At 52.7% G+C, this 22,949-nt stretch overlaps 2 protein-coding genes across 2 annotated transcripts; both read right to left on the bottom strand.

The window, feature by feature from the left end:
• Window positions 1-1,130: 1,130 nt before the first annotated feature.
• On the bottom strand, window positions 1,131-6,536 carry PLPBP (pyridoxal phosphate binding protein). The gene is made up of 8 exons (XM_054396713.1): window positions 6,441-6,536; window positions 5,916-6,023; window positions 5,703-5,738; window positions 5,031-5,106; window positions 4,217-4,351; window positions 3,875-4,017; window positions 3,234-3,332; window positions 1,131-2,839 (listed from the first exon to the last, which is right to left on the bottom strand). Exons 1-8 carry the CDS (start codon window positions 6,534-6,536, stop codon window positions 2,702-2,704), a joined length of 831 nt encoding a protein of 276 aa, XP_054252688.1. The 3' UTR covers window positions 1,131-2,701.
• Window positions 6,537-11,466: 4,930 nt separating this feature from the next.
• Window positions 11,467-21,412, bottom strand: ERLIN2 (ER lipid raft associated 2). The gene is made up of 11 exons (XM_054396621.1): window positions 21,306-21,412; window positions 21,129-21,210; window positions 20,697-20,743; window positions 20,207-20,268; window positions 19,109-19,234; window positions 17,242-17,315; window positions 16,557-16,615; window positions 15,258-15,349; window positions 14,811-14,900; window positions 12,820-12,899; window positions 11,467-11,728 (listed from the first exon to the last, which is right to left on the bottom strand). The coding sequence occupies exons 1-11, from the start codon at window positions 21,410-21,412 to the stop codon at window positions 11,519-11,521; spliced, it is 1,029 nt and encodes a 342-aa protein (XP_054252596.1). The 3' UTR covers window positions 11,467-11,518.
• Between the last annotated feature and the right edge of the window lie 1,537 nt (window positions 21,413-22,949).

The raw sequence follows: 22,949 nt of genomic DNA, 5'->3' as shown, positions 1-22,949 counted from the left end.
ACACTGGCACAGCTCTTGGGGGAGTTCATCCTGGCCAGCCTCTGTCCAAGGGCCCCTGTGGAAGCGCCACCTCAGGAGACTGCTGGGCAGGCTGGGTCTGTGGCTTGGCTCCTGGAGGTGACAGCACCACCAGCCAGCAGAGAAGGCTGCAAGTCAGCAGGGAGGAGGAGCCTGGTCACAGCAGCAGCCTTCCTCTGCTGGATGCATTCCTGCAAGGCAAATATTGACAGGGACACTGGCCTGAGGAGAGGGGAGCAGAGCTGCTGCTGCAGGAACCCAGCCAAGGGCTCCTCACTGATGTAAATAAAGCTCAGGGTGCAGGGGCTGGGGAGCCTGGGCAGGGAGCAGTTCATTAAGAGGCCAGGGAGCCTTTCATCTCCAGCTCCTTGGCTCCACTCCAGTGACCAACAGTTCCCAGCTGCTGGGTGACCTCTCTGGAAGGAGTGGGTGGTCTGCACCCTGCTCCCCCCGGACAGGTGTCTGGCGTCACTGACACCGCAGCTCTGCACCCTCCTGGCTTGGGCTGGACTCCAGGGCCTCGAGGAATCATAAAGTAGTTTTGGTTGGAAGAGTCCTTTAAGATCAACAAGGCAACCATTAACCCAGCACCACCAAACCACAGCCCTCAGCACCACATCTTTGAGGCTTTGAAACCCCTCCAGGGATGGGGACTGCACCACTGCCCTGGGCAGCCTGGGCCAGGCTTTGGCAACCCTCAAGGGGTAGCAGGGCCTGTTTGGACAGGAGAGGAACTCTGCAAACAGGAGGATCTGTGGCAAATGCATAGTGCTGAAACCCTGGGTAGGGGGAGGTGGGAGAGAAAAGGATTCACCTCAACCCTCAGAACAGAAACAGTTATTTGTGAGGCTTCCACCTGCCTGCAGGCAGCAGAGAGGTGAGTGAGGAGCAGTGCCCAGCCCTGGGGAGCAGTGCCACCCAGAGGGCTCCTCCAGCAACACCTCACCTCCCACATCCCACTGACTCACAGCTCCTTTATCCCCCTTCTGATCACAGAAACCTTCCCTTTCTGTCCCAGCTCACTGCCAACCTCCCTCCTCCCTCCACCAGCCAAGTCCTGCTCCACAGCCACTACAGGTTAGGGAAAGAGCTTCAACAACTCAAGGCTGGAACATAAAAATAACATCTTTAATAGCTTTGGAGTTGGCACAGATGGCATGAGAACTCACTTTTTTTTTTTTAATATGAATAGACTAGGAACCAACACAAGGTGCAGAGGCTGAGGGGGGCTCAGCCTGCACCATGCTTCTAAAGCATGGAGCTATGAGAGGGGGGAGGCAGTGTCAACTCTTTTCGTTTACATTCAGCATTTAGAAGTCAAAGAGAGTTAAAACCAACAGCTAGGTTTGACCACACACACACACAGATAAGCCTGGGGAGGATGTTTCTGCTGGCAATCCATGACTCCTCCTCCCAGCAGCAGGCCAAAGCCCAAGGATGGGAGTTTGAACACAAGAGAAGACTTGTTGGGAGCTACCTGCTGGAGCTACTGCTTGGCCACACTGCAGGAGGCTTTGCTCTCACCTGCATGGGATGCTCACAGCAGGGAGAGTCCTGGTGCCCTCCTGCAGGAGAAGTGAGGGCTAGAGCAGCACTGAAGATATCAAGACACAGCCCAGAAGCTCTGTCAGTGGTGACAGGTTTTGTTTTGGGGAGCCTAGAAGACCACGGAAGGATGACACTCGACCTTCTGAAGTGCTTTCCCTGAAGGGCCTCCAGCAAACCTCCCTGCAGCCATGTGAGATGAGCAGTGTGGTCCTCACACAGGTGGGGATGGGATGGTGGAGGCACCACACACTTCAGTGATGTGCTTTGGGAAGCAAGAGCAAGCTGATGGTAGAGCAGGAACCTCACAGAGAAGCCCCTTTGTGACCCAGAAGAACTCACAATCTGCTCAACTGCTAGGCAGGGTGGCAAATAACACCCCAAAACTCTTTACAAGTGGGGAGGGGGAAGCTTGAAGGGATCCCAGAAGAGCTGAGGAGACATGGAACCAACAGCAGAAGTGAGCTGTGCCAGCTTGGAAAGGACAAATACAAACTTCAGCCCAAGGGACACTGCCACACTTCGGACCTGCATCCGAAACACTGCACCATGAGCTCATCCTGGTGGCTACCACACTCCTCCTCCATCCTTGTGTGCTCTGTGTCAGTGGACACAGCCCCTCCAGTGTCACAGCACATCTCTGTCACAGCTTCTGGCATCCCCCAGCAGAGGCCAGGTGCAAGATTTATTTGGGGAAACACTGATGGCAAGATTCTAAGTTGTGTAGTGAAGAACTTAAGTCCTCAGTGGAACCATCACCACTGCTGCAGACACATCTTCCTCATCAGCAACTCCAGCCTGACACAGCCTTGGTTTGTTCCACCCAGTTCCCCCAAAGTCACTTCCTCAGTGGCCCTGAAGGAGCCCAGATGCCACAAGCAGACATCTGCTTATCATTGGGTGGCTATGGAAGTTCCCAGTTCCCATGGCAGTTCCCAGTTCCCATGGCAGTTCCCAGTCCCTGTGGGTACTCTATCATCACACTGCATGATGAGGCCTTTCTGGCCTCTGCTCTGAGGAATTCCCTCTCACCATCACCACAAGATGCTGACACAGAGGGAGGTGAGAATGCAGAGTGAGGTCTCCCATCATCTGTCCTCCATCAAAGCTGCTGCTTTGTGTTTTTGTTTTCCTCCACCTACTGACCCTGCACTGCCAAGGTCTCTGTTTCACCTTTGGGTTCCACAGGGGACTTCCCACCAACTGCTTTGTTGGAATAATCTCTCTCTCCAAAGATGGTGCTTCCAATCCTGACATTTGTGGATCCAACCTCTATCTAGGAAGAGACAGAAAAGGAGAGTTCAGGGCAGGGCTGCCATACACACCTGCCAGCACAGCCCACTCATGGCACAGGAGGATGGGTCCCAGTGTCATCTGCAGTCACTGTCAGGGTCTCTTTGGAGCCCCCAGCACTCCACCCCAGGGGCTGTCTGGAGCCCCAAGACTCCACCCCAGGGGCTGCTTGGAGCCCCCAGGACTCCACCCCAGGGGCTGCTTGGAGCCCCCAGGACTCCACCCCAGGACAAGGAGAGCTGTTCTTCATGGATTGGTGTCTCCATCCAAGGGGAGGCCTTAAAGGCCTGTCTGGATTTCACCTGGACCTGGGTGGTGCCTGGTGCTGGCAGGTTTGTTGGCTGAGAGAAGGGGAGGCAGGAGGTGAGCAGGCTTACTGCATGCTGGAAGTCTGTGGACATGCCCATGCTCAGCTCCACCTTCTCAAGAGGCAGGTTGAGCTTCTCACACACCTCCTGGCGCAGAGCCAGCAGCATCTAGAAGGGAGGAGGACAAAGGAAGGGATCACAGGCTTGAGAGCCACACCAGCAGTGTCTCAGGGCTTCTCTCATCACCATTTCTGCCTTGCTTTGAAGTCTCCTTCACACACAAGGTGCACTTCCCACACTTCCCACTGAAGCTTGCTCTGCAGCACCCTGACAGTGCCTGCAGATTTCCCATCACAGCCTCCCTCACTGCCAGCACAGCCACCTACAACTCCACACATCTCCTGAAGACATCCAATGATCCCAGCAGAGTGCCAGGGGAGGAGCACAGACCTCATCCCTCTGCCTGACACAGCCTTGCACACACTGTGTGCCTGGCTGAAACCTTGGCTGGAAGCAGGAGCAGGAGATCCAGGCCAGTAACTGCTGCACAAGGACATCCCAAGAGAGCCAAACACACCCAGGCACCTTGCTGGCTGCACCAACAAACACTTGAGAGCTCTCTACTGCTCTGAACAAGGTGCTTCTATGAACAGCCTTTGGGTTGGGCTGGGACAGCCAACAGCTGACATTTCCTTCTAGAAAAATCTCACCTGGAAGTCAGGATTTGGGCCCTTGCTGAGGTCATGCCCAATGCTGCCAATGGTCATCAGCCCCACGAACTCCAGGCTGGGACACTTGGTGATGACATGCTCCACAGCAGCTGTGGTGTCTCCTGGAGCAAGGCCATGCTTACCTGCCAAGAAGCAAGGGCATCAGTGCCAGGCTCTGGCCAGAGACCTCTCCCCTGCCTGCAGCCAGGCAGCAGCCCAGAATGCTCAAGTTTCCTCTCAACTCAGAGGAAAACACTTTAAGAGCTCAAAGCAGCCCAGCCCATGCAGGTTGCTTCTGGCAGGACAGCAGGACACAGCTGCACACCCTCAGAAGTCACTTACTGTCCTCTCCACTTGTGTTTACTTGCACCATCACCTTCAGCTTCTCAGAGCAGCCTTTTTTCTGCCATGAGCTGTTGACCCTGTCTGCCAGCTTCACAGAATCCACTGTTTCCAACATGAACAGGTTAGGGACAGCTGGGGAGAAAACACAGGCTGAGGACAGGCTCTGCTCTCCTGAGGCCTCACCTGGAGCTCTCTGTCCAGTTCTGGTGCCCACAACATCATAAGGACATGGAACTGTTGGAGGAGGTACAGAGGAGGCTCCTCTAGAGGGCTGGAGAAGAGACAGGAGCCCTCTGGGGCCAGGCTGGGAGAGTTGGGGCTGTTGGCTGCAGTAGAAAAAGCTCCAGAGAGACCTTAGAGCAGCCTTCCAGCACCTGAAGGGGCTTCAGGAGAGCTGGGGAGGGACTTTTGACAAGGGCTGGGAGTGACAGGAAGAGGGACAATGTCTTGGAGCTGGGAGAGGAGAGACTGAGACTGGAGATGAGGAAGAAATTCTTTAGAGTGAAGGTGGTGACACTGGAACAGGTTGCCCAGGGAGGCTGTGGATGCTTCCTCCCTGGAGGTATTCCAGGCCAGGCTGGATGAGGCTTTGAGCAACCTGGGCTGGTGGGAGGTGTCCCTGGTTAGAAGTAAACGATCTTGAAGGTCCCTTCCAACCCAAACCACTCCACAAGGACAATCCTGCTGGCACAGGAATGTCTGGGGCTTGCTCACAGCCAGGCACCAGGCAGTTAATGTACACAGGGTTGTTATTTGAACTCTGAGGACTGCTGCCCAGGGGTCACTGGAGACAGAATGGAACAGTGCTTACCAATCAACTTGTTGACATTGCTTTTCTGCAGATGGCCAATAAAATGCCACTTGATCTCTGGACAAGAGGACAGAATCTGAAAGCAGAGAGGAACAGCTGGGTTTGAATGACTCCTCCCTCTCCCTCCAGGCAGTCCTTAGCTCTTAGTTTGTCCACAACAACAAACAAAATACCAGACACCCAAATCTTATTTACCCTGAAGGACACAGCTCAGGCAGTGCTTGTGATGTGTACTGAGATTGCTTCACAGGCTGGAGGGGAGCAGGGCTGTGCCTGCAGAGCTTTACACCATCAGTGTGGAAGGCAAAGTTCTTTTGTAACTGAGGAGCCACAAAATGCTATTTTCCCCTAACTGAGTGTTACTGTTTTGTTCTTTTTTTTTTTTTTTCCTCTGATGACTGTACATCTCCTGCAGCAGCAAGCACAGAAGGTGAAGCATTGTTCAGACAAATACTCCATGACTAAGGCCCACGTCTTGACAGACTCCTCTGGAGCCAGCCAGACAAGGAGGGGGAACTGGGCAGAGGCAAAGGAGCTAAGAATAAACCCAGAGCTTATCTGAACAGGCAAGGCTCAAAGGGCCTCCATCACCAAATCCCTAACAGAAACCAGGCTTTTGCCAAACAGCTCTCAGGACAGAACTATACGAGGAGTAGGGAACTGTGTACTTACTCTGGAGTCTGATGCCTTTTCTAGCAACTCTTGAACCTAGGAGAATCCAAGACAACCTCTCGTTAAACCCACACCAAATATGCCACACGCTGCTCTGTCTACAATGTTCCTGGGACCAATGTGTGCCTCCTAACCGTGAAGCCAGGGGCTTGATGCTCTCCCCAAGCCTCACTCCCCATGCGCAGGCCCACTGGCAGCCCCCAGCCGACTCACGTAGTTCTCCCCGAAGCTGCGCTGCCCGTGGCTGTAGGCATCGATCACCATCTCTGCCGGCTTCGTCTTGCTGACGGCCACCAGCCGCGGCTGCACGGCCGGGAGCCCCTGCAGAAACACCCCAGAGTGAGAAGGAAAGCCCACGGGAGGTTCCAACCTGCCCCACGCCCTCTCCAGTGTCCAGAAGCAGCCAGCCAGGACCCCCACTCCCAGGTCAGGTCACCCCACAGCCTGGAGCTGCCACGGGAGGAGGTCAGGGCGGCCTCCACGGCGACGGGGGAGCCTGTCCCTATGTAGAGGAAGGGAAGCCTATTTCTAAGGCCGATGTCTCCGTTGCTGGGGAGCACAGACAGCCGCCTGGAAGCCGTGCCCGTCGCTCTGGTGATGCGGAGCTGTCTCCATGGTGTCCCAGGGTTTGCCCTCACGGTGCGGGGCCCGGGCTCTGTGGTGCCGGAGGAGGCGAGCCGGCCTACCCGGCCGGCTTAAAGCTTCCCACCCGCGCTCCCGACTCCCTCTGCTCCTCACCTTCGGCCTCCGCGCCGCCGCTTGCTGCACCTGCTCGGTGACGGCCCGCAGCGCCGGGCCCAGCCCGTCCCCGGCGGCCATGCCTGCTCTCCACATCCCCGCTCAGCCCCACCGCCTTCCGCCACACACGCACACGGCCCTCCTCCTTCCCCGCCCAGCCACCAATAGGATCGCTCCGTCTCGCAGGCCCCACCAATGGTAGCGGAGAGGCGGGCCCCGGAGCGGCGGCCGCCATCTTGGGAAGGTCGGTGGGCGCCATGGCGGAAGGGCAACGCCGAGGGCAGGTCAAGGACTCGGGGGTGACCCCGCTCCTGGTTCCCCTGCTGTCCACAGGCTCCCCAGGGGCCAGGCTGGGGCTGCCTGCAGCGTGCACATTCCACTTTCCTCCTTCCTCTTGTACCTTTCATGGGGTTTTGGCCAAAATTGGTGACAAATGCAGGCTGGGGGTAAGGGGAGTGAGCTGCTGCCCCTCTCCCACCCCTTACCCCCCGTGCTGCGGCTGGGATGGAGGCACAGCCCCGGTGCTGCTCTGAGGGGTGACAAGGAGAGCTGGGGGTCCCAGCTACAGTCAACAAGAGCAGTGTCAGCACTCAGGAATGGTACCCCAGCACCCCCTGGCACCCACCAGCATCCTGACCTCCTCTCTGCAGGCCAGCAGGGACTGATGGAGGAAGGTTCCAGCAGCTGCAGCTTTTGAGAGGTCTGTACAAGAGCCCTCACTCAGTTCTGAGGAAGAACCTCTTGCAGAAAACCTTGGCCCTCGTGGCTGGAAAGAAAAATCTGGCAGCCAGCAGCTTTGTGTTCAAGAGGCAAGTCCTGCCCCTCACAATCACAGTGCCAGCTGGAAAAGGCCTCTAAGAGCATCCAGTCCCAACCATCAACCCACTACCACCACAGCCATTAAACCTCAATGACCCTGCAGAACTAATTCTGCCCCACCTATATAGTGTCCTCCAGGATAAAACCACCCCCAAAGCACCACCTTCCTCACCTCTGTGATGAGCATTCTCCCCAGGCTGCGATTTTCCAATTATTTTCGCAAGGCAGTGACCCCCAGCTGGCTCTGCATGCCCTGTGATTGAGCTGTGGAGGCCAGGGTGGGCTGTGGGGAGCCCTTGGAGCATGGCCACGCAGTGCTGCAGCCACCCGTGGCAGCCACGCAGCCAGGGACACCACAGGAGGCCCCAGGGCTGTGGACAATGCCAGCCTTTATCACTGCAAGGAGGAGGGAAAGGAGGGGAAACTGCCAGCTGGAACCCATTAACTAAAATATTTGCCTTCATGTGCACAACTCGGCTCTGCCTCCCCATATTCTGAGCCCTGACAGTATTTACACAGCTGGTGAAAAACACCCAGAAGGTTCTTGCCCTTTGTCTGCTAAAACATGACAGTGATTTGCTACAAGCCTTACCAAACCCTGCATGTGTGCCACTCAAGGCTCCCTTACCCTGGGTTTTCACCAATCTGCTTGGTGAAGAGGCTCTGAAAGATGCTTGGTGATGTTTCTTGGCTTGCTGTGGAGCTGACACTGAGACCTCTGATCCTCTCCTCCTGCTGGAGCTCTGCTTTCCTCTCTCCTGCTGCCTGCAGAGGCAAAACCAGCACCAGAACTCTGCTTTCCTCTCTGGGAAGGGGGAACTGGCACCATCATAGAATGGCTCAGGTTGGAAGGGACCTCAGAGCTCATCTGCTCCAACCTCCCCACCATGAGCAGGGACACCTCTCAACCAGACTCAGCTGCTCAAGGCCTCATCCAACCTGGCCTTGAACACCCCCAGGCAGGAGGCAGCCACAAGCTCCCTGGGCAGCCTGTGCCAGAGTCTCATCACCCTCCTGATGAAGAACTTCCTCAGCCCCAGTCTAACCCTGCTCTCCCCCAGCTTCAAACCATTCCCCCTTGTCCTGTCTCTAAACACCCTCACGAAAAGTCTCTCTGCAGCCTTCCTGCAGGATCCCTTCAGGTACTGGAAGGCAGCTCTGAGGTCCCCCCCAGAGCTCTGCTTTCCTCTCTCCTGCTCACTGGAAAGAGGGAGCTGGCAGCAGAGCTCTGCTTTCCTTTCTTCTCCTCAGTGGAAGGGTGGAACCAGTGCTGATCCACAGCACCCTGCAACCCCACATCTCCCCCTGAAGCAGCAGCATCCTGGTGAACCTCCTGCAGATGAAAGATTGCCCACAACAAGCCCCAGACTACCAATAAAATTGAAGGCCATTTTATTGTCATAGCAAATACCAAAATAAAAAGGCTTTGAATTCAATACATAAGAAGATCCAAGAACTGTCCTGGTAAAGCACTGCCTTACTCCCCCCACCAGCAACCTCTCAGCTGTCAGCAGTGCCACAAACCTGCATTTCCTATGTCAGCCAGAGGGTGGTTTGACAATTCAGATCTTCAGGATGATGGAAAGAGGACAAAATGCCAATTAGGTGGAGCAAAGATTGACAGGGAGTGACAGAGCTGCTCTGGAAAGGTCAGGAAATACTAACACAGGATGAAGAAACCTGAATGAGAACCCAGCAGTGCATTTGGGCTTGTGGAGGCTTCTGATTTCAGCTTTAGTTTTGCCTTTTCCTCTTTCCTCCCCCCCTTCTAAGTACAATGCAACAATCACAACAACACTTCAGCAGTGATGTCTCCAATTAAAAAGAAATTAAAGCATTAAGACCTCCTCATTCCAAACTATTGTCTTACTGTCAGGTCAGACAAAGCAAAGCCTCTCTAATACCACTTTGGCTTATTTGGGGCTTCCCATGAGTGAGCAACACTGGTGTCAAAAAGCAGGATCTGGTTACTAATGGAGAATGGAGAAGGAGCCCCAACGAGGTCATCCTCAAAGGTTTAGGTCCTGTTACCTCCTTGCCATGTTTCTGCTATTCCCTGCAAATAATCTCCCTGCAGAGGCCTTTTTTATGCAAGTCAGCAGAATGGATCCCTACCTGCTGATGCCATTTCCCCCAGCTCTGCAGATGGGAACAGCAGAATGGATCCCTACCTGCTGATGCCATTTCCCCCAGCTCTGCAGATGGGAACTTCCCTTAGCTCCTATTTGCCACCAAACCCCAAAAGACAGCACGTAGGAGATGGGACTTTCCTCCAGTGCTTAGCTTTTAGTTTGTGTTTTCAAGTATCAACAACAGGGAAAAAATGGAAGTTAAAAAAGAAAAAAATACCCCTAACTAAACAAACACTGGAACCAGCAGCTGAAATTCCTCAGATTTCTATCTTAGTGTGATCACCTTAAAAGGACTCAAGCACATTTAAAGCACTGAAGGGGGATGGGGAAACCAAGTGCAGTAGGGCAGCAAGCAACTGGGGCATGAGGCTGTGAATGCAACAGAGCTGCTCTGACAACCAACTTAGCACTTCCACTCCCATCATCTCCTGGTGGGGAGATGCTGGCCACAAATTGGAACAGCAATTAATCACCAGGCTCTCCTGCCAAGTGGCAGATGGATTAGAGAGAGGGGGGAAAAAAAAACCCAAACAACCAACCCACCAAAAACCTCCTCAACATGTTCTCTCTAGGCCTGAACTTTTGTCTTTTAACAGTGCCTCATGTTCTGCATGTGTGCAAAACAAATCCCCTCCTGCCTCCTTGCATCTGGTAAAGGGAGAATGGATTGGGTTTGCTGAAGAGGAAGGTGTGCTACAGAGCATTGTTCTGAGCAAAAAAAGAGGAGGATTGATCTTTAGGCAGAGAGAAGAGGATCTTTGGACAGAGAGAAGAGGATCTTCTCTTTGCCCTGGGATGTTTTGTGCCCTTTGCTACTTTACAATCTAGGTCCAATTTTTTTTTTTTTCCTAGTCTGAAGCAAACAAACAAACAAACCAACCCCCAAAACCCCCAACAAACCCAACCCCAAAACTAACAATAACTTGGTTCCATTTCCTGGGAGTTTACCTGAATATCCTCTGTCTACCTAAGACGCTGTAAACACTGAAATCCAGCTGCTCTCGCAGGGGCAGAGAACAGATTGCAACAACCCTGGGATGAGTCATTCAAGCAGTTAACTCTCCAGCAAGGCTTCTTGCAAAGTCAGGGTCCCTGAGACAAAAAAAAAAAAAAAAAAGAAACAAACCACCACCTTTTTTCTCTCTAGTTCCAGCTCTGATGGCTGTGCCAGCACCATGCCAAGCCTGGCTCCAGTGAGAGTCAAGTCCAGTGACCTGCTGGCAGGATGCTGCCTCCATCAGCATGCCCACAGCCCTCACCTAGCAGCTGAGCTGCTGGAAAAAAAAAACAAACCAACAAACCCAAACAACCTCCAAAAACATGACAATGGAAAGCAAAAGCAACCTTAAGATGGAGAAGATGAACAGTTTGGGCCACTACTTGCATCAGACATGGTCTAAGGCTTTGATCCTCCCCCCCCATGGCAACTCAGTAAGCTGCAGGATTTCAGCTGAGCTTCTCTAACTCACTCTGCATGTGGCCTCAGCTGCCCCCCAGCCAAGGGGGCTGACAGCCAAAGGTGGGCTTGGTGCATTTGCTACTCTCAGAGCACAGACACAGGCTGCTGTGTCATCCCTGTGCCCTGCCAGCTGGGCAAGGCCTGGGCCTTCAAGCAGACAGGTGTAGTGTACAAAAGTCTAGCACCTTTTCTTCAAAGGGGGTTAGAAATAAAGTACTTGAGGCTTCCAACAAGAGAAAAAAAACCAACCCAGACCAAGCTGCAGCAGAAAATCCCCTCCCCCACCAAACCTCAACACTCTTGTTCGCTGCCAACTGCTACACAGCACCTCAATCCAAAACTAAGAACCCACCTAGGCTGTCTGGTGAACCTCTCCAGAGTTTTGTATATCCAAGAGGAGGGAGAGGGGAATCCAGAGGACATACCTGGAGCTGGCTGCTCAGAAATTACCAGCACAAAAAAAACCCCAAAAACAAACAAAACAAACCCCAAACCCTACCCCATCAATACCAAAGGGTTTTTTTGTGTCTAATTGTCATATAAAAGATTGAAAGGATCAAGTCTGATTCATCTCTTTCAGTATGGGAAAGGGAGAAAACCAACCAAACAAAAAAGGAACTTCCCAGTTCTTGTTTGTTTTGATAGAAAACGACTAGAAATCTTCCTTCTCAGTTGACATTATGAAGTAGTTTTGTGTCCTCACTGGTTCCTGCTGCATCACCTTCTTGGATTCCTTCTGCCAGTCCTTCTGCAAACTTGGTCTGGCTTCCTGCATAGTCCATGAACATGTTGGGGATATCTTTGCCAAAGTAGATCTTGCTGTTTGCTGCGATGGCCTTGTACTTCATCAGCTGCAAGTACTCAGGGGTTAGCTTCAGCTGCACAGAAAAAGGCAAGAAAAAAACAAAAAACCAAAAACCAGGAGGTCACCAGCAGCTCAGGGATTCAGTCAAAAGCAAGTTCCTGTCCTGAGCATACCAGGCACCAACTTCTCCACACCATGAGCAGGCAGCTAGTGCCCAGGAGAAGGCTCTCCTCCTTCAGCGTCTGTAAGCGAAGCTCTTAAATCCCAGCGACTAAATGGCAAAATGAGAAAGTGCTGGAAGCACCTGGGGGGAATGTTCAAGCCAAATGGAGCAGAGATGGAGATGCTGGGAAGCACATCACTCACAGGGAGCCCTTGCAATGCAGGCTTGGAAAGCAAAACACAAGTGGCTTTTTTCCAGGGAGGAGATTGACGAGGCTGCCTCGGAGAGCAGAGCTCATTCCTTCAGGATAATCACAGCAGAACAGAGAGGATAGAACAACTGGGACACAGCCCTGCACAAACATCCCACACCTCTGCCCCTTCTCCCTGACCCTTACAAACCTTACAAACCAGAAAGCCTCCCTGCTGGGCTGTCCTGGGAACGTGCTGCAGGCAGGAACAAGCCTGGCAGTTCCAGCCATGGAATTTCTCCATTTCCAGGGTGGGTTTTGGGTTCTTTTTATTTTTTTTTTTTCCCTTTGCTTAGTTTGGTGCAGAGGATCAGCTCCATTTGTTCTTTATCTGAATACCTGCTGACTCTAAGGCTGCCTGTCACTCTAGGTCCCCTGCTCTGCCTGCCTGCAGACCTGGCAAGTCTGACATTTCTGATTAGACAGCACCAAAACTGACATTCAATCTACAGTGGGAGCCACCACTGGCATCTAAACACAGCTCCAGATGACATTTCCTGCAGCCTAACAGAAATTTATCTGCCCAGAGAAGAAAAAAAATTTGCAAAGAAGGATCAACTTGCTTTGGTCTCCATGAGAACTTTTCTGAGGGGGGATGGCTTTGGTTTGCTTTTTGACTTGAACAATGAGATCCAAGCAGCCAAAAATGGACACAAAAAAAAAAAAAAACCAAACAATACTTTTGCTGAGTGTTTCTCTACAGCCTCATGTCAGGAGCCCTGCTTGAAGGCACAGAAGGAAATAACAATACCTTGTTGGCTTCAGCTACTTTCATAGCAGTGTAGCATTCAGCATCAGCTCTGGCCTTCTCTCTTGCCAGAAATGCAGCATCTGGAAGCACAAAAGACACGCTCTGATATTCAGATTTTTTTCTTCTTTCCAGCCATGTTAGCACCATTTGCAGCTGGGAACTCTTTTCAAGTGGCCAGTACCACATCTGAACTGTAAGGGATAGAACAAGGGGAAGGGGGAACAAAAAAATGGGAATCCCAGACATGGGATCTCGATTGAAGAGGCTGCAGGATGACAGTTAAAGGAGTAAACTGCATCTGCAGCTGAAGACCTCAAAGCATTTTATAAGCAGAAGGTTTTTATTACTGGCCCTGTCACGAGGGCTGGGAACACTCTTTCTTCTCTAGCCAGCCACTAAAACTCTCCTGCTTGAAAACACAGCAACTGTTCCACTGCAAAGTGGGATTTACCCAGGAGATGTGCAGAGGGCTCCAAGAGCAGCAGAGGCTGTGCTGCAGATGAACTCTGTGCCTGTGAAAGCAATTCCCCAGATGGGATCTTGCCTGGGATGCTGAGGTCTGGCTCCTGGCACGCAGAGGCAGGGGACTGTAACCTTCACAGGCTCTGTGCCCTGGACAGATGCTGGAGAGCTGCTGCTCTGTCCCATCCCCAGCTGTGCAAAGGACCTGATCCTGCAGGACGCTGAAGCTCCCTGACTCCTAGCAGAGACACCTGAGGAAGGAAACTCTTCCCTTTTCTGCCTGGCAGCCCTTTTCCTTCTGCCTTTTCCTCTCTCTCCAGTGACAGGGACGTGGTGTCAGGCCACTGAGTGCAGCCTGGCTGGTCTGTTGTCATCTCCTGACACTCCTTCCATGACAGGAAGCCACACGACTGTAACACATCCCAGTCTGGATCTGAGAGCTGCCCAGCTGGATAAACCATTTGTTTACCTACCCTAGCAGGGAACTCTCTGAGCTGCTACACTTCACCAGCACGTAAGCAGCTGCAAGGTTTGGCCCACGACTTCCTCTCCTTTGGCTAAAAAAAGTGGGGTCCTGGCCAGAGACACCAGAAAGGAGGGGGACAGGAATCCTCTGCCAGCACAGAGCTGAAGGCCTGACAGCCAGTGGCACACATTTAGAAGAAATAAAAACTATTGTACTCCTGCAAAGAGTTTCTTAATGAGAAGCTGCTGATCTGTAAAACTCTTAATTGGCTCCTCAGTGGCCTTCTGCAAAGCTTGACAGGGCCTGTAATGAATGGAACTGAAAGCAAGGCCTTGCCACTCAGAGCTGGAAACTCAGACCCCTTGTTGTGTCCTGGCAATTCCTTGGCATTGCTTCAGATGGGTGGGGGCACATCTTAACTGAGCAGTACAACCCTTCTAGGAAGATCAGAGTTTCAAGAAGCATGGGCTGCAAAGAAACATTCCTGATCCTGCCTCTGGGCAACCCCAGTCCCTAAAAGCAGTTAACAGCAAAACTGAAAGGAGGATGAGAAAGCAAAACTGGAATCTAGATAGAGATTAGAGATTTATTGGTTAAAGCCAAAGAAGCAGCTCCCTTCTGTCAGCCCTTAGGAGGTGGAAGCCACACAGCAGACCTCAGCCAGGTTTTGTTCCCTAAGTATTTCCCACAGCTACATTTGGATGCCTCTTCTTCCCTCCAAGAAAGAAGCAGGTTCTAGAAGAGTCCTAAGCAAGAGAAGGACACAAAGCTTCCCAACCCTCCCCTCCTGCAAATAATCAAAGAGATGTGGCTGCCTCCCAAGACAGCACAGGAACATGTGAGGATGCTTCCATTTCTCTGAGAGCCTCTTCAGACATACCACAGAAGGCACCACAGCCATGGGCTGAAATCAGAGCTCTCAGTTGATTCACCCTCGTGGCTGTCAGCTTGGATTGAGCAGCAGTTCACTTCAGGAACTACTTAACTCCATGCTGAGCTGCTTCAGGACCTTTAGATAAAGCTCAGCACAGAACATTTGCTTCTTGGCAAGCTCCTCACTCACCTTCAATCTCTGAAATTCTCTTCTCCGTCTCCTTTTCCATCACTTTCTGGCCGTAAGTAATTTCAGCAACTTGTGCAATTTTTTCTGCCTCTGAAATGGAAGGAAAAAAGGAAAAAAAAAAAAAAAAAAGAAAACGTCCAAGCTGTCAGCACACAGCCTTCCTAAATCCAGAAGCAGCTTCACCCATGAAACTCCCCACTACCCCCTTCAAGTGGAAAGCAGCTGTGGGAAGAACTTTCAGCCCTCTGAAGGCGTTGGTTTGTGTTTGTGGGGAAAGCTTGAAGCGTCCTGAAAAAAAACTCTGGAGGGGTTTCAGATCAGCAGCAACAAACACCAACAGCTCACCCAGCAGTGAACCAGGCACATCCCTCCCTGCTGTCTGGGTTCTTTTTGCTGCCTGTGCCACCCCTCCCTCCAGTCCCTGCCCCCCAGCACAGCCATACAGACCGATGAGGGCTTTCTTCCTTTCCGTCTCTGCTTCCTTCTCCACCACCTTCTGCTTCTGTGCTGCAATCAGCAGCTTTGTCTTCTCACTCTCCCTAGAGAGCCAGAAGAAGCCAGTTACAAACCCTCAGCTTTTTGAAGTGGTGTGAGCTACCACATCCCCTGGCCAGGCTGCTGGCTCAGTCCTCCTGCCAACACCTGCTGAGGGGCAGGCAGCAGTCAGGGCAGGCAGGGAATGTTCCTGCACACTCTGAGCTTCTCTTCTAAACCAAAGTGTCCTTTCCTCCCCTCCACAACAGTCAGATCAGTGTGAAATGCTCCCTGCTCCTCTCTGCAGGCTGCCATAGCACATTGCTCAAGAGGCAGGTCATACCCCACAAACATCTGTAAGGTTTTTGGGGCTCCTGTTAATGAGGAAATTATTTCAAGTAAGAAATAAAAGCCCTCTCCTTCCTCTGGAAGTGAACCAGCTTTGAGGTCACCATTCAACCAACCAGCTCTGTGCTGAAGCCTTTTCTGTCTTCCTTGTACAAGATCTTCCTTGTGTCTATCTATCCTGTACAAGCACCAAGAAGTTTTTCAAGTGTGTATCCCAATAAAACGCTCTGCTCCCAGCCAGGGAAGGGAGGTGAGAGTGGAGAATGAGCCTCTCTCAACACACATCCTGTTATGGCAACAGCTACCAGGCTGCTTTGGGATTCTGCCTCTCCTGCCCATACCACACATGACTTACCAGGACACCAAAAGGTCATGTGAAATGCTCAGGAAGCAAAATGGGTGAGGGGGAGATCTTATTCTGGCCTACAGGGACTCTGCTGGCAGAGCACTCAGGGAGCTCAGGCATTGCTGAATGACCACAGGCAAGAGAAGGCAGCTGGCTGAGAGCATTGCAAAGGGCTCAGGGTGTCAAGTGCTGTTAAAAGAAAGTTATTCCAAAGCTTTGCAAGCCTTCAGCCTGTTGAATCAACAGTTTCTCCATCCTAGTCAAACAGCAGGGATTAGTGGTGGAATCTATCCACCTGCCACTCACTCTGGGAGGCCTCTTTACACCAGGGCCAGTGTCAAGAGGGAGGAGCCCCTGGGCAAATCATTCCCTGTGCTCAAGTGTCCATAACAGAAGCACCTCCTCACTCAGCAGTGACCTGCCAGCCACTTCAAAGAGGTGACAGACACAGAGCCCATCCCTGCAGCCTGCCTGGGGCCTGGCAGAGGGCAGGCAGATCACTGCAGGCTGTGAAAACAGATCCCTGTGGATGGCTGAGCCTGTTGGGGAACACGAAGGTGCAAGTCTCAGGCACTTACATGAGCTCATAATTCCTCCGGATTGTTTCAGGGATGTTTGGCTTTGTAACTCGAACTGCCTGGAGAGAGAGAGCAGAGCAGTGGTTGGCAAGCAGCCAGCAAAGGGCCCTGAGGCTGCTGGGGAGGGCAGCTGACACCTGGGGCATGCTCTGCCTCACACAGCTTCCATGGGTGGCAGAAATGGGGACCAGGTCTGAAGCCCAGAGGGCACATGGTGCACTGAAGGCTCTCCTGACACACCAGAAGATTAGGACCTGGGAGAAGCAATGCTTTAGGCTGAGGCAGGGCAGGGTTAGAGTGGAGCTGAGGAAGAGGTTCTTCAGTAGGAGGGAGGTGAGACTCTGGCACAGGCTGCCCAGGGAGGCTGTGGCTGCCTCCTGCCTGGGGGTGTTCAAGACCAGGCTGGATGAGGCCTTGAGCAGCTGAGTCTAGTTGAGAGGTGTCCCTGGGCATGGCAGGGGGTTGGAGGGATGATCCCTGAGGACCCTTCTAGCCTGAGCCATTCTGTGAGTGCTCAGAGTAACACCAACAGAAACCAAACTCATGCAGCTAAGAGCTAAGCTGTTCCCATTCCTCAAGTTTCTATTATAAAGCAATTTTCTAAACCAGGTTCCCTGTTCCCTTTCAGCCCTTTCCCCTCCTTATGCTCTGCCCCTCAGACATCTCCAAGTGGAATCCTCATTACCTGTATAATTAATCCAGGGGCCATCGTGGTGAGGTCCTGCTGCAAGGCCAGCTTAAGGTTTTCATCAATCTGATCTGATTGGGAAAAAACAAAACAGAACAAAAGAAACAAAACACAAAGTAACTAAAAACCCCTCAAGGCAGCTTGCTGTCAGCACCTCCAGAAGGAGCTGGAATGGCTCAGAGTTCTTACTCCTGGAAGTACAAATCTAAGTTTGATGTAGCAGTGCTGGGCTGAGAAAATCCATCCCAGAGGCCAGGGCAGGTTCCCATCTCTCAGCACATCAAGCAGAGCTGACCAGCACCAAGCACTTGGCAGACATGAAGTGAAACTCTTCCCACCTTTCCATAACCTGCATTTGGAATCTTGCTGAGCCAGAAGGAGCATTTTTAGGATAAAGAATCTGTGCTGTAAGCCATTTCACCACTGATACCTTCCCAGCTGGATCCTCAACAATGTGTCCAGCTAAATCATGACTGATTGGGAACTTCCTCAGTGCCAGCAGGAGACAATGGGAAGGCAGCACTGTGAAGTAGCTGCACTAGCTTAACAGGCTGCAAAACCCCCCAAACCATCAGTGATATCTGTCTGCCTCAGTGGAGCTGAGAGATTGCAGGAGGAAACACCAACCACCACCCCCCTCCTTCAGTGAAAAGCTCCCAGGACCCTGGGGACTGCTGAGAACTGCAATGGGAAAACAAAAATGTAATGGCCTTGAAAGTGATCACATCACACTCCTCAGTTATTTGCTTTGGTCCCAGCTTAGCTATCTGGAACTGGCACTGGAGTTTAGGAACCAGCTGTTATCAGTTCCCTGCACCTGCTCACAGCTGTGGGGGGCACAGAATGACATCAGTCTGCTGGGAAGGAGCTGTGCCCCACTTCAGACCCCCTGGGACAGAAAAAGTTCAGCTCAAACAGTCACAGGAAACTTCAGACAAGTTCCTTCTGTGCAGAGCAGTGGCTTGGAGTCCATTTCAAGCAGTTGTCAGCAGCAGCTGCTGACATCTGGAGGCTCCACTGGCAAAGGAACAGGAGGGGAACTGAGCCCCACCTCTGCATCTCGTGCAGAGGCACATCAGAAAGGCAGGCTCCTTGGCAAGCCCAGCTGGAGCACAGCACAGAGCTCTGCACACACTCTGTCTCCTCTCAGGCACAAATTCTGCCCGTTTGGGGCTCAAACCCATCCACAGCATCAATGCTGTGCCTGCAGTCAGCACAGCTGCACTGCCCAGATGCTGCAAGGGACCTCTCCTTGCTCCAAAGCCATCAATAAAACACTCAGCACTCCAGCAACTGCTCTGTTTCTACCAAGAAACAACCATTTTTCCCTTCAGGCTCTCTTGGAATGTGCTCTCCAGTGTTTGTGCTGCCCGAGGTGAGGGAGGGAGGGCCAGCAGGCCCTGGCCAAGTCCTGCTTTCCAGCACTGGTTCCCAGTGCTGGGCACACAGAGCTAATCCAAGCCAGGAGTGCTTTCTGTGACAGCAGAAGAGTGGCTTTTCCATCTGGACTAACAAACCCTATGGCTGATTTAACAAGTCCCAGTAACACCACTCCACTCCCTAAAGACTTCCACTACTGCTGGCAAGCTTGGGTTGTTTGGTTTTTTTTTTTTTTTTCCCCTTTCCCACTCACAACATCCTGAAGCATTCAGCACCAAGAGATAACACGGAGCAAGTGGTGGCAGCTGGCTAACAACCCTGAATCCAAAGGGAGCAGATGTTGGATGAATGGGTGAAAAAAACTCCACCAACCCAAGCCACACCAGTTGGGGGTGGTGAGTTCTGCACCAGCAGGGCAAGCAAACACCCATCAGAAACATCACTCCAGGAGCCATGGGCTCAACAGCTCAGAGGAGCAGCTCACCAAACAGCTCAATGTAGACCTCCTGCAGCGTGTGGACACTGCAGAACTGGTTGAGCTCGTGGTGAATCTTGTTGAAGATGAGAGCTTTGTCATAGTCAGCTGTGTAGTTCTTCACTATGTCATACACTGCAAAAGAAGAGCAGAAACCAGAGTTGGCAGCTGGGGGTGGGGACAAGGGGCAGTGGGCACAAACTGGAACCCAGCAGGTTTCACTTCAACTTTAAGGAGAAACTTCTTGGCTGGGAAGGTGCTGGAGCCCCGGAGCAGGCTGCCCAGAGAGGTTGTGGAGTCTCCTTTTCTGGAGACCTTCAAAACCCACCTGGACATTGTGGTCCTGGGCAAGCTGCTGTGGGTGAACCTGCTGTAGAAGAAGGGTTGAACTGGATGATGTCCAGAGGTCTCTTCCAACCCCACCAAGCTGGGATTCAGTGATGTCTCTGGTTAGGCTGAGCTGGTTTAGGGTACACCCAGGCTTTACGAGGTACAGAAGGGAACATTTATGTACACCCCAGTGCCACAGCATCACCCCAGAATGGTAGGGGTTGGAAAGGACCTCTGGAAATCATCCAGTCCAACCCTCCTGCCAAGGGAGGGTCACCTAAAGAAGGTCACACAGGAACACGTCCACATGGGTTGTGAATGTCTCCAGAGATGGAGACTCCATCACCAATCTGAGCAGCCTGCTCCAGGGCTCCATCACTCTTAAACTACAGAAGCTCCTCCTCAAGTTTAGATGGAACTTCTAATGGTCAAGTTTGTGTCCATTGCTCCTTGTCCTGTCCCTGGGCACCACTGAACAAAGCCTGGTCCCATCCTCCTGACCCCCACCCTTGAGGTATTGATCAGCATTGATGAGATCCCTCCTCAGCCTTCTGCTCTTCAACCTAAACAGCTCCAATTCTCTCAGCCTTTCCTCATCAGAGATGTTCCAGTCCCCTCAGCATCTTTGCAGCTCTTTTCTGTCCCCTCTCCAACCAGTCCCTGTCCTCCTTGAACTGAGGAGCCCAGAACTGCCAAGCACAAGCCCTTCACTTCACCCCACGCTGGCAGGAGCACAGAGAGCTCAGGCTGGGAGGATCTGCAGGGTGAAGAACTCACCTGCACTCTGGATGAGGAAATTCACCACCTCAATTCTGTCAAAATAAATCATCACTCCTCCACTGCAAAAGGAAGAAAAAAAGGGGGAAAAATAAATTAAGTTTGCTGGCAGCCAAGTGCTGCTCTGTGTGTGGCAGGGCAGCTCTGAGGACCCTTCCCTCTAGTGGGCTGAGCACAGTGTCCAGTGCTGGGGCTCCCAGCAAACCCCCCCCCAAAATCCTTCCACCAGGCTCCTGGCTTCCCTTACAGTTGTCTCCTGAATCTGGATCATGAAATATGTACCCAGACCTGGAAAACTGGATGCAGCCTTTGAGGATGGCTGGACAGAAACCACCCAAGCAGGGCTCAGCAGCTGGGGCGATGAGTTAGAAAACCTCCCCAAGACCTCACCTAGGGAGGGTTAGGGAAAACCCAGCCCACGAGAGACCATCTGCAGGGGGAGCAAAAGGTTTCTAGCAGAAATAAAGCAGGGAGGAGCTGAACATCTCACCTGGTACCACAAGGGACATTTTTCACCTCATCTGTCTGCAGCGTGGTCTGAGGAAAGAGTTAAGCCAAGAAGCTTAAGAGCCTGGATTTGCCCTGCTCAAATCCTTCTTGCTTATGAGGATGTGAAACAGCCACAGGTTTTTGTCCACCAAAAACAAGAGCCGGACCTGCCTCACTCGTTCCCCCGAGCCCAGCTCTAAGGGACAGTCCCAGATCCGCCTCTCCTCCGGTACCGGGCACAAGCAGACACCGCCATGAACCAAGCCCATGCCAGCCAAATACCACAGCCCAGCCGCGGCTGTCAACCCTCCCCCTTCACAGCTCCGCCGAGCCCGGGGCAGCGGGAGACGCTCCCAGCCCCCACGTAGCCCAACCGACCCCCGCGGCACGGCCCCGTTTCCCGACGGGCGGGAGGGCAGCGGCCCAGCAGCACCTGCACTGACTTGTAGGACGTGATGAAGGGCAGCATGAGGTGGAAGCCGGGCCCGCTGGTGGAGGTCAGCAACGCCCCGCCGCTGCGGAAGGAAAGAAGGAAAGGGACGGCCGTGAGCGGCGGCCTGCGCAGGGCCCGCCCGGGCGGCGGAGGGGAAAGCGGCGGGATCCGCCTCACCGGTAATAGACACCGATGTGCCCCTCCTCGATCTTGTGGATGGCGGAGAGGAAAGCAGCGGCCAGGAAGCTGAGGAAAAGCGCCGCGATGGCGCCCAGCTGGGCCATGCCCGGTAACCGGCGCGCCCAGCACTTCTCCCAGGCGGCCCCGGCCCGGCGCCGCAGTTACGTCATCACAGCGCGACCGACGCTGCCGCCGCCGCCCCACCAGGGGGCGATGGAGGCGCGGGAACTTCTGCGTCGTAGGTTCGAGACCCGCATGAGCCATACGCCGCTGCCCGCCGCCGTGGAGCCCCGCGGTCCCAGTTTGGAGCTGGACTGAGCAGGCGGAGGGGGAATAGCGGGAGGGGGTGACAGGCTGGGGGAAAAACATATCCCAGGATCCCAGTGTGGTGGGGGTTGGAAGGGACCTCTGGAGCTCATCCAGTCCAAGCCCCTGCTCCAGCAGGGCAGCCACAGCAGCTTGCCCAGGAGCAGACTGGCCAGGGGGGGTTGGAAGCTCTCCACACAAGGACACTCCACAACCTCTCTGGGCGGCCTGCTCCAGGCTTCCAGCACCCTCACACCCAACAAGTTTCTCCTCATGGAACCTCTTGGGTTCCAGTTTGTGCCCCTTGCCCCTTGTCCTGTCCCTGGGTACCACTGACAAGAGCCTGGCTCCAGCCTCTTGCTCCCCACTCTTTAGCTGTTGCCGAGCTCAACAGCCCCAGGGCTCTCAGCCTTTCCTCCTTGTATATTCCCAGCTTCCACTGGACTCTCTGCCTCTTGAACTGGAGAGCCCAGAACTGGACATCAAACTCAACAGGTGGCACTGGGGCAGAGTAGAGGGAGAGGAAAACCTCTGGCCCTGCTGGCCACCCTCATCTTCATGCCCCCCAGGACACCATTGGCCTTCTTGGCCATGAGGGCACATTGCTGGCTCATGGGGAACTCAGGTCCGTCTCCTTGGAGCTGCTTCCCAGCAGGTCACCTCTCACCTCTGCTGGTGCAGGAGGTTGTTGCTCCTTGGGTTCAAGACTCTACACGTGCCCTGACTGAACTCCACAAGCTCCAACTCTCCAGCCTGGCCAGGTCTTGCTCAATGGCAGCACAGTTCTGGTGTGTCAACCACCATTAAACCTGAACCTCTAGAACTGTTGAAGAAGACTTCAAACCAAACCAATTCAAACCAAACCAAACCAGTTCAAACCAAACCAAACCAGTTCAAACCAAACCAAACCAAACCAATTCAAACCAAACCAAACCAATTCAATTCAAACCAAACCAAACCAATTCAATTCAAACCAAACCAAACCAAACCAAACCAAACCAAACCAAACCAAACCAATTCAAACCAAACCAAACCAAACCAATTCAAACCAAACCAAACCAATTCAAACCAAACTAATTCAAACCAAACCAAACCAATTCAAACCAAACCAAACCAATTCAAACCAAACCAATTCAAACCAAACTAATTCAAACCAAACCAAACCAATTCAAACCAAACCAAACCAAGCCAAACCAATTCAAACCAAACTAATTCAAACCAAACCAAACCAATTCAAACCAAACTAATTCAAACCAAACCAAACCAAACCAAATCAATTCAAGCCAAACCAAACCAATTCAAATCAAACCAAACCAAACTAAACCAATTCAAACC

The sequence above is a fragment of the Indicator indicator genome, chromosome 38 (assembly GCF_027791375.1).
Source record: "Indicator indicator isolate 239-I01 chromosome 38, UM_Iind_1.1, whole genome shotgun sequence".
Taxonomy (NCBI): Eukaryota; Metazoa; Chordata; class Aves; order Piciformes; family Indicatoridae; genus Indicator; species Indicator indicator.
Note: the sequence above shows the minus strand (reverse complement) of the source record. Positions and strands in the feature narration are given on the sequence as shown.

Coding starts and splice junctions, on each gene's coding strand:
- ERLIN2 (XM_054396621.1), bottom strand. CDS start 21,412: ATGGCCCAGCTGGGCGCCATCGCGGCGCTTTTCCTCAGCTTCCTGGCC. Junction 17,316..19,108: donor GGTCTACATTGAGCTGTTTG/GTGAGCTGCTCC, acceptor TTTCCCAATCAG/ATCAGATTGATGAAAACCTT. Junction 15,350..16,556: donor CGGAGGAATTATGAGCTCAT/GTAAGTGCCTGA, acceptor CTGGCTCTCTAG/GGAGAGTGAGAAGACAAAGC.
- PLPBP (XM_054396713.1), bottom strand. CDS start 6,536: ATGTGGAGAGCAGGCATGGCCGCCGGGGACGGGCTGGGCCCGGCGCTG. Junction 4,352..5,030: donor CAATGTCAACAAGTTGATTG/GTAAGCACTGTT, acceptor TTTTCTCCCCAG/CTGTCCCTAACCTGTTCATG. Junction 2,840..3,233: donor CCACAGACTTCCAGCATGCA/GTAAGCCTGCTC, acceptor GTCTCTTCCTAG/ATAGAGGTTGGATCCACAAA.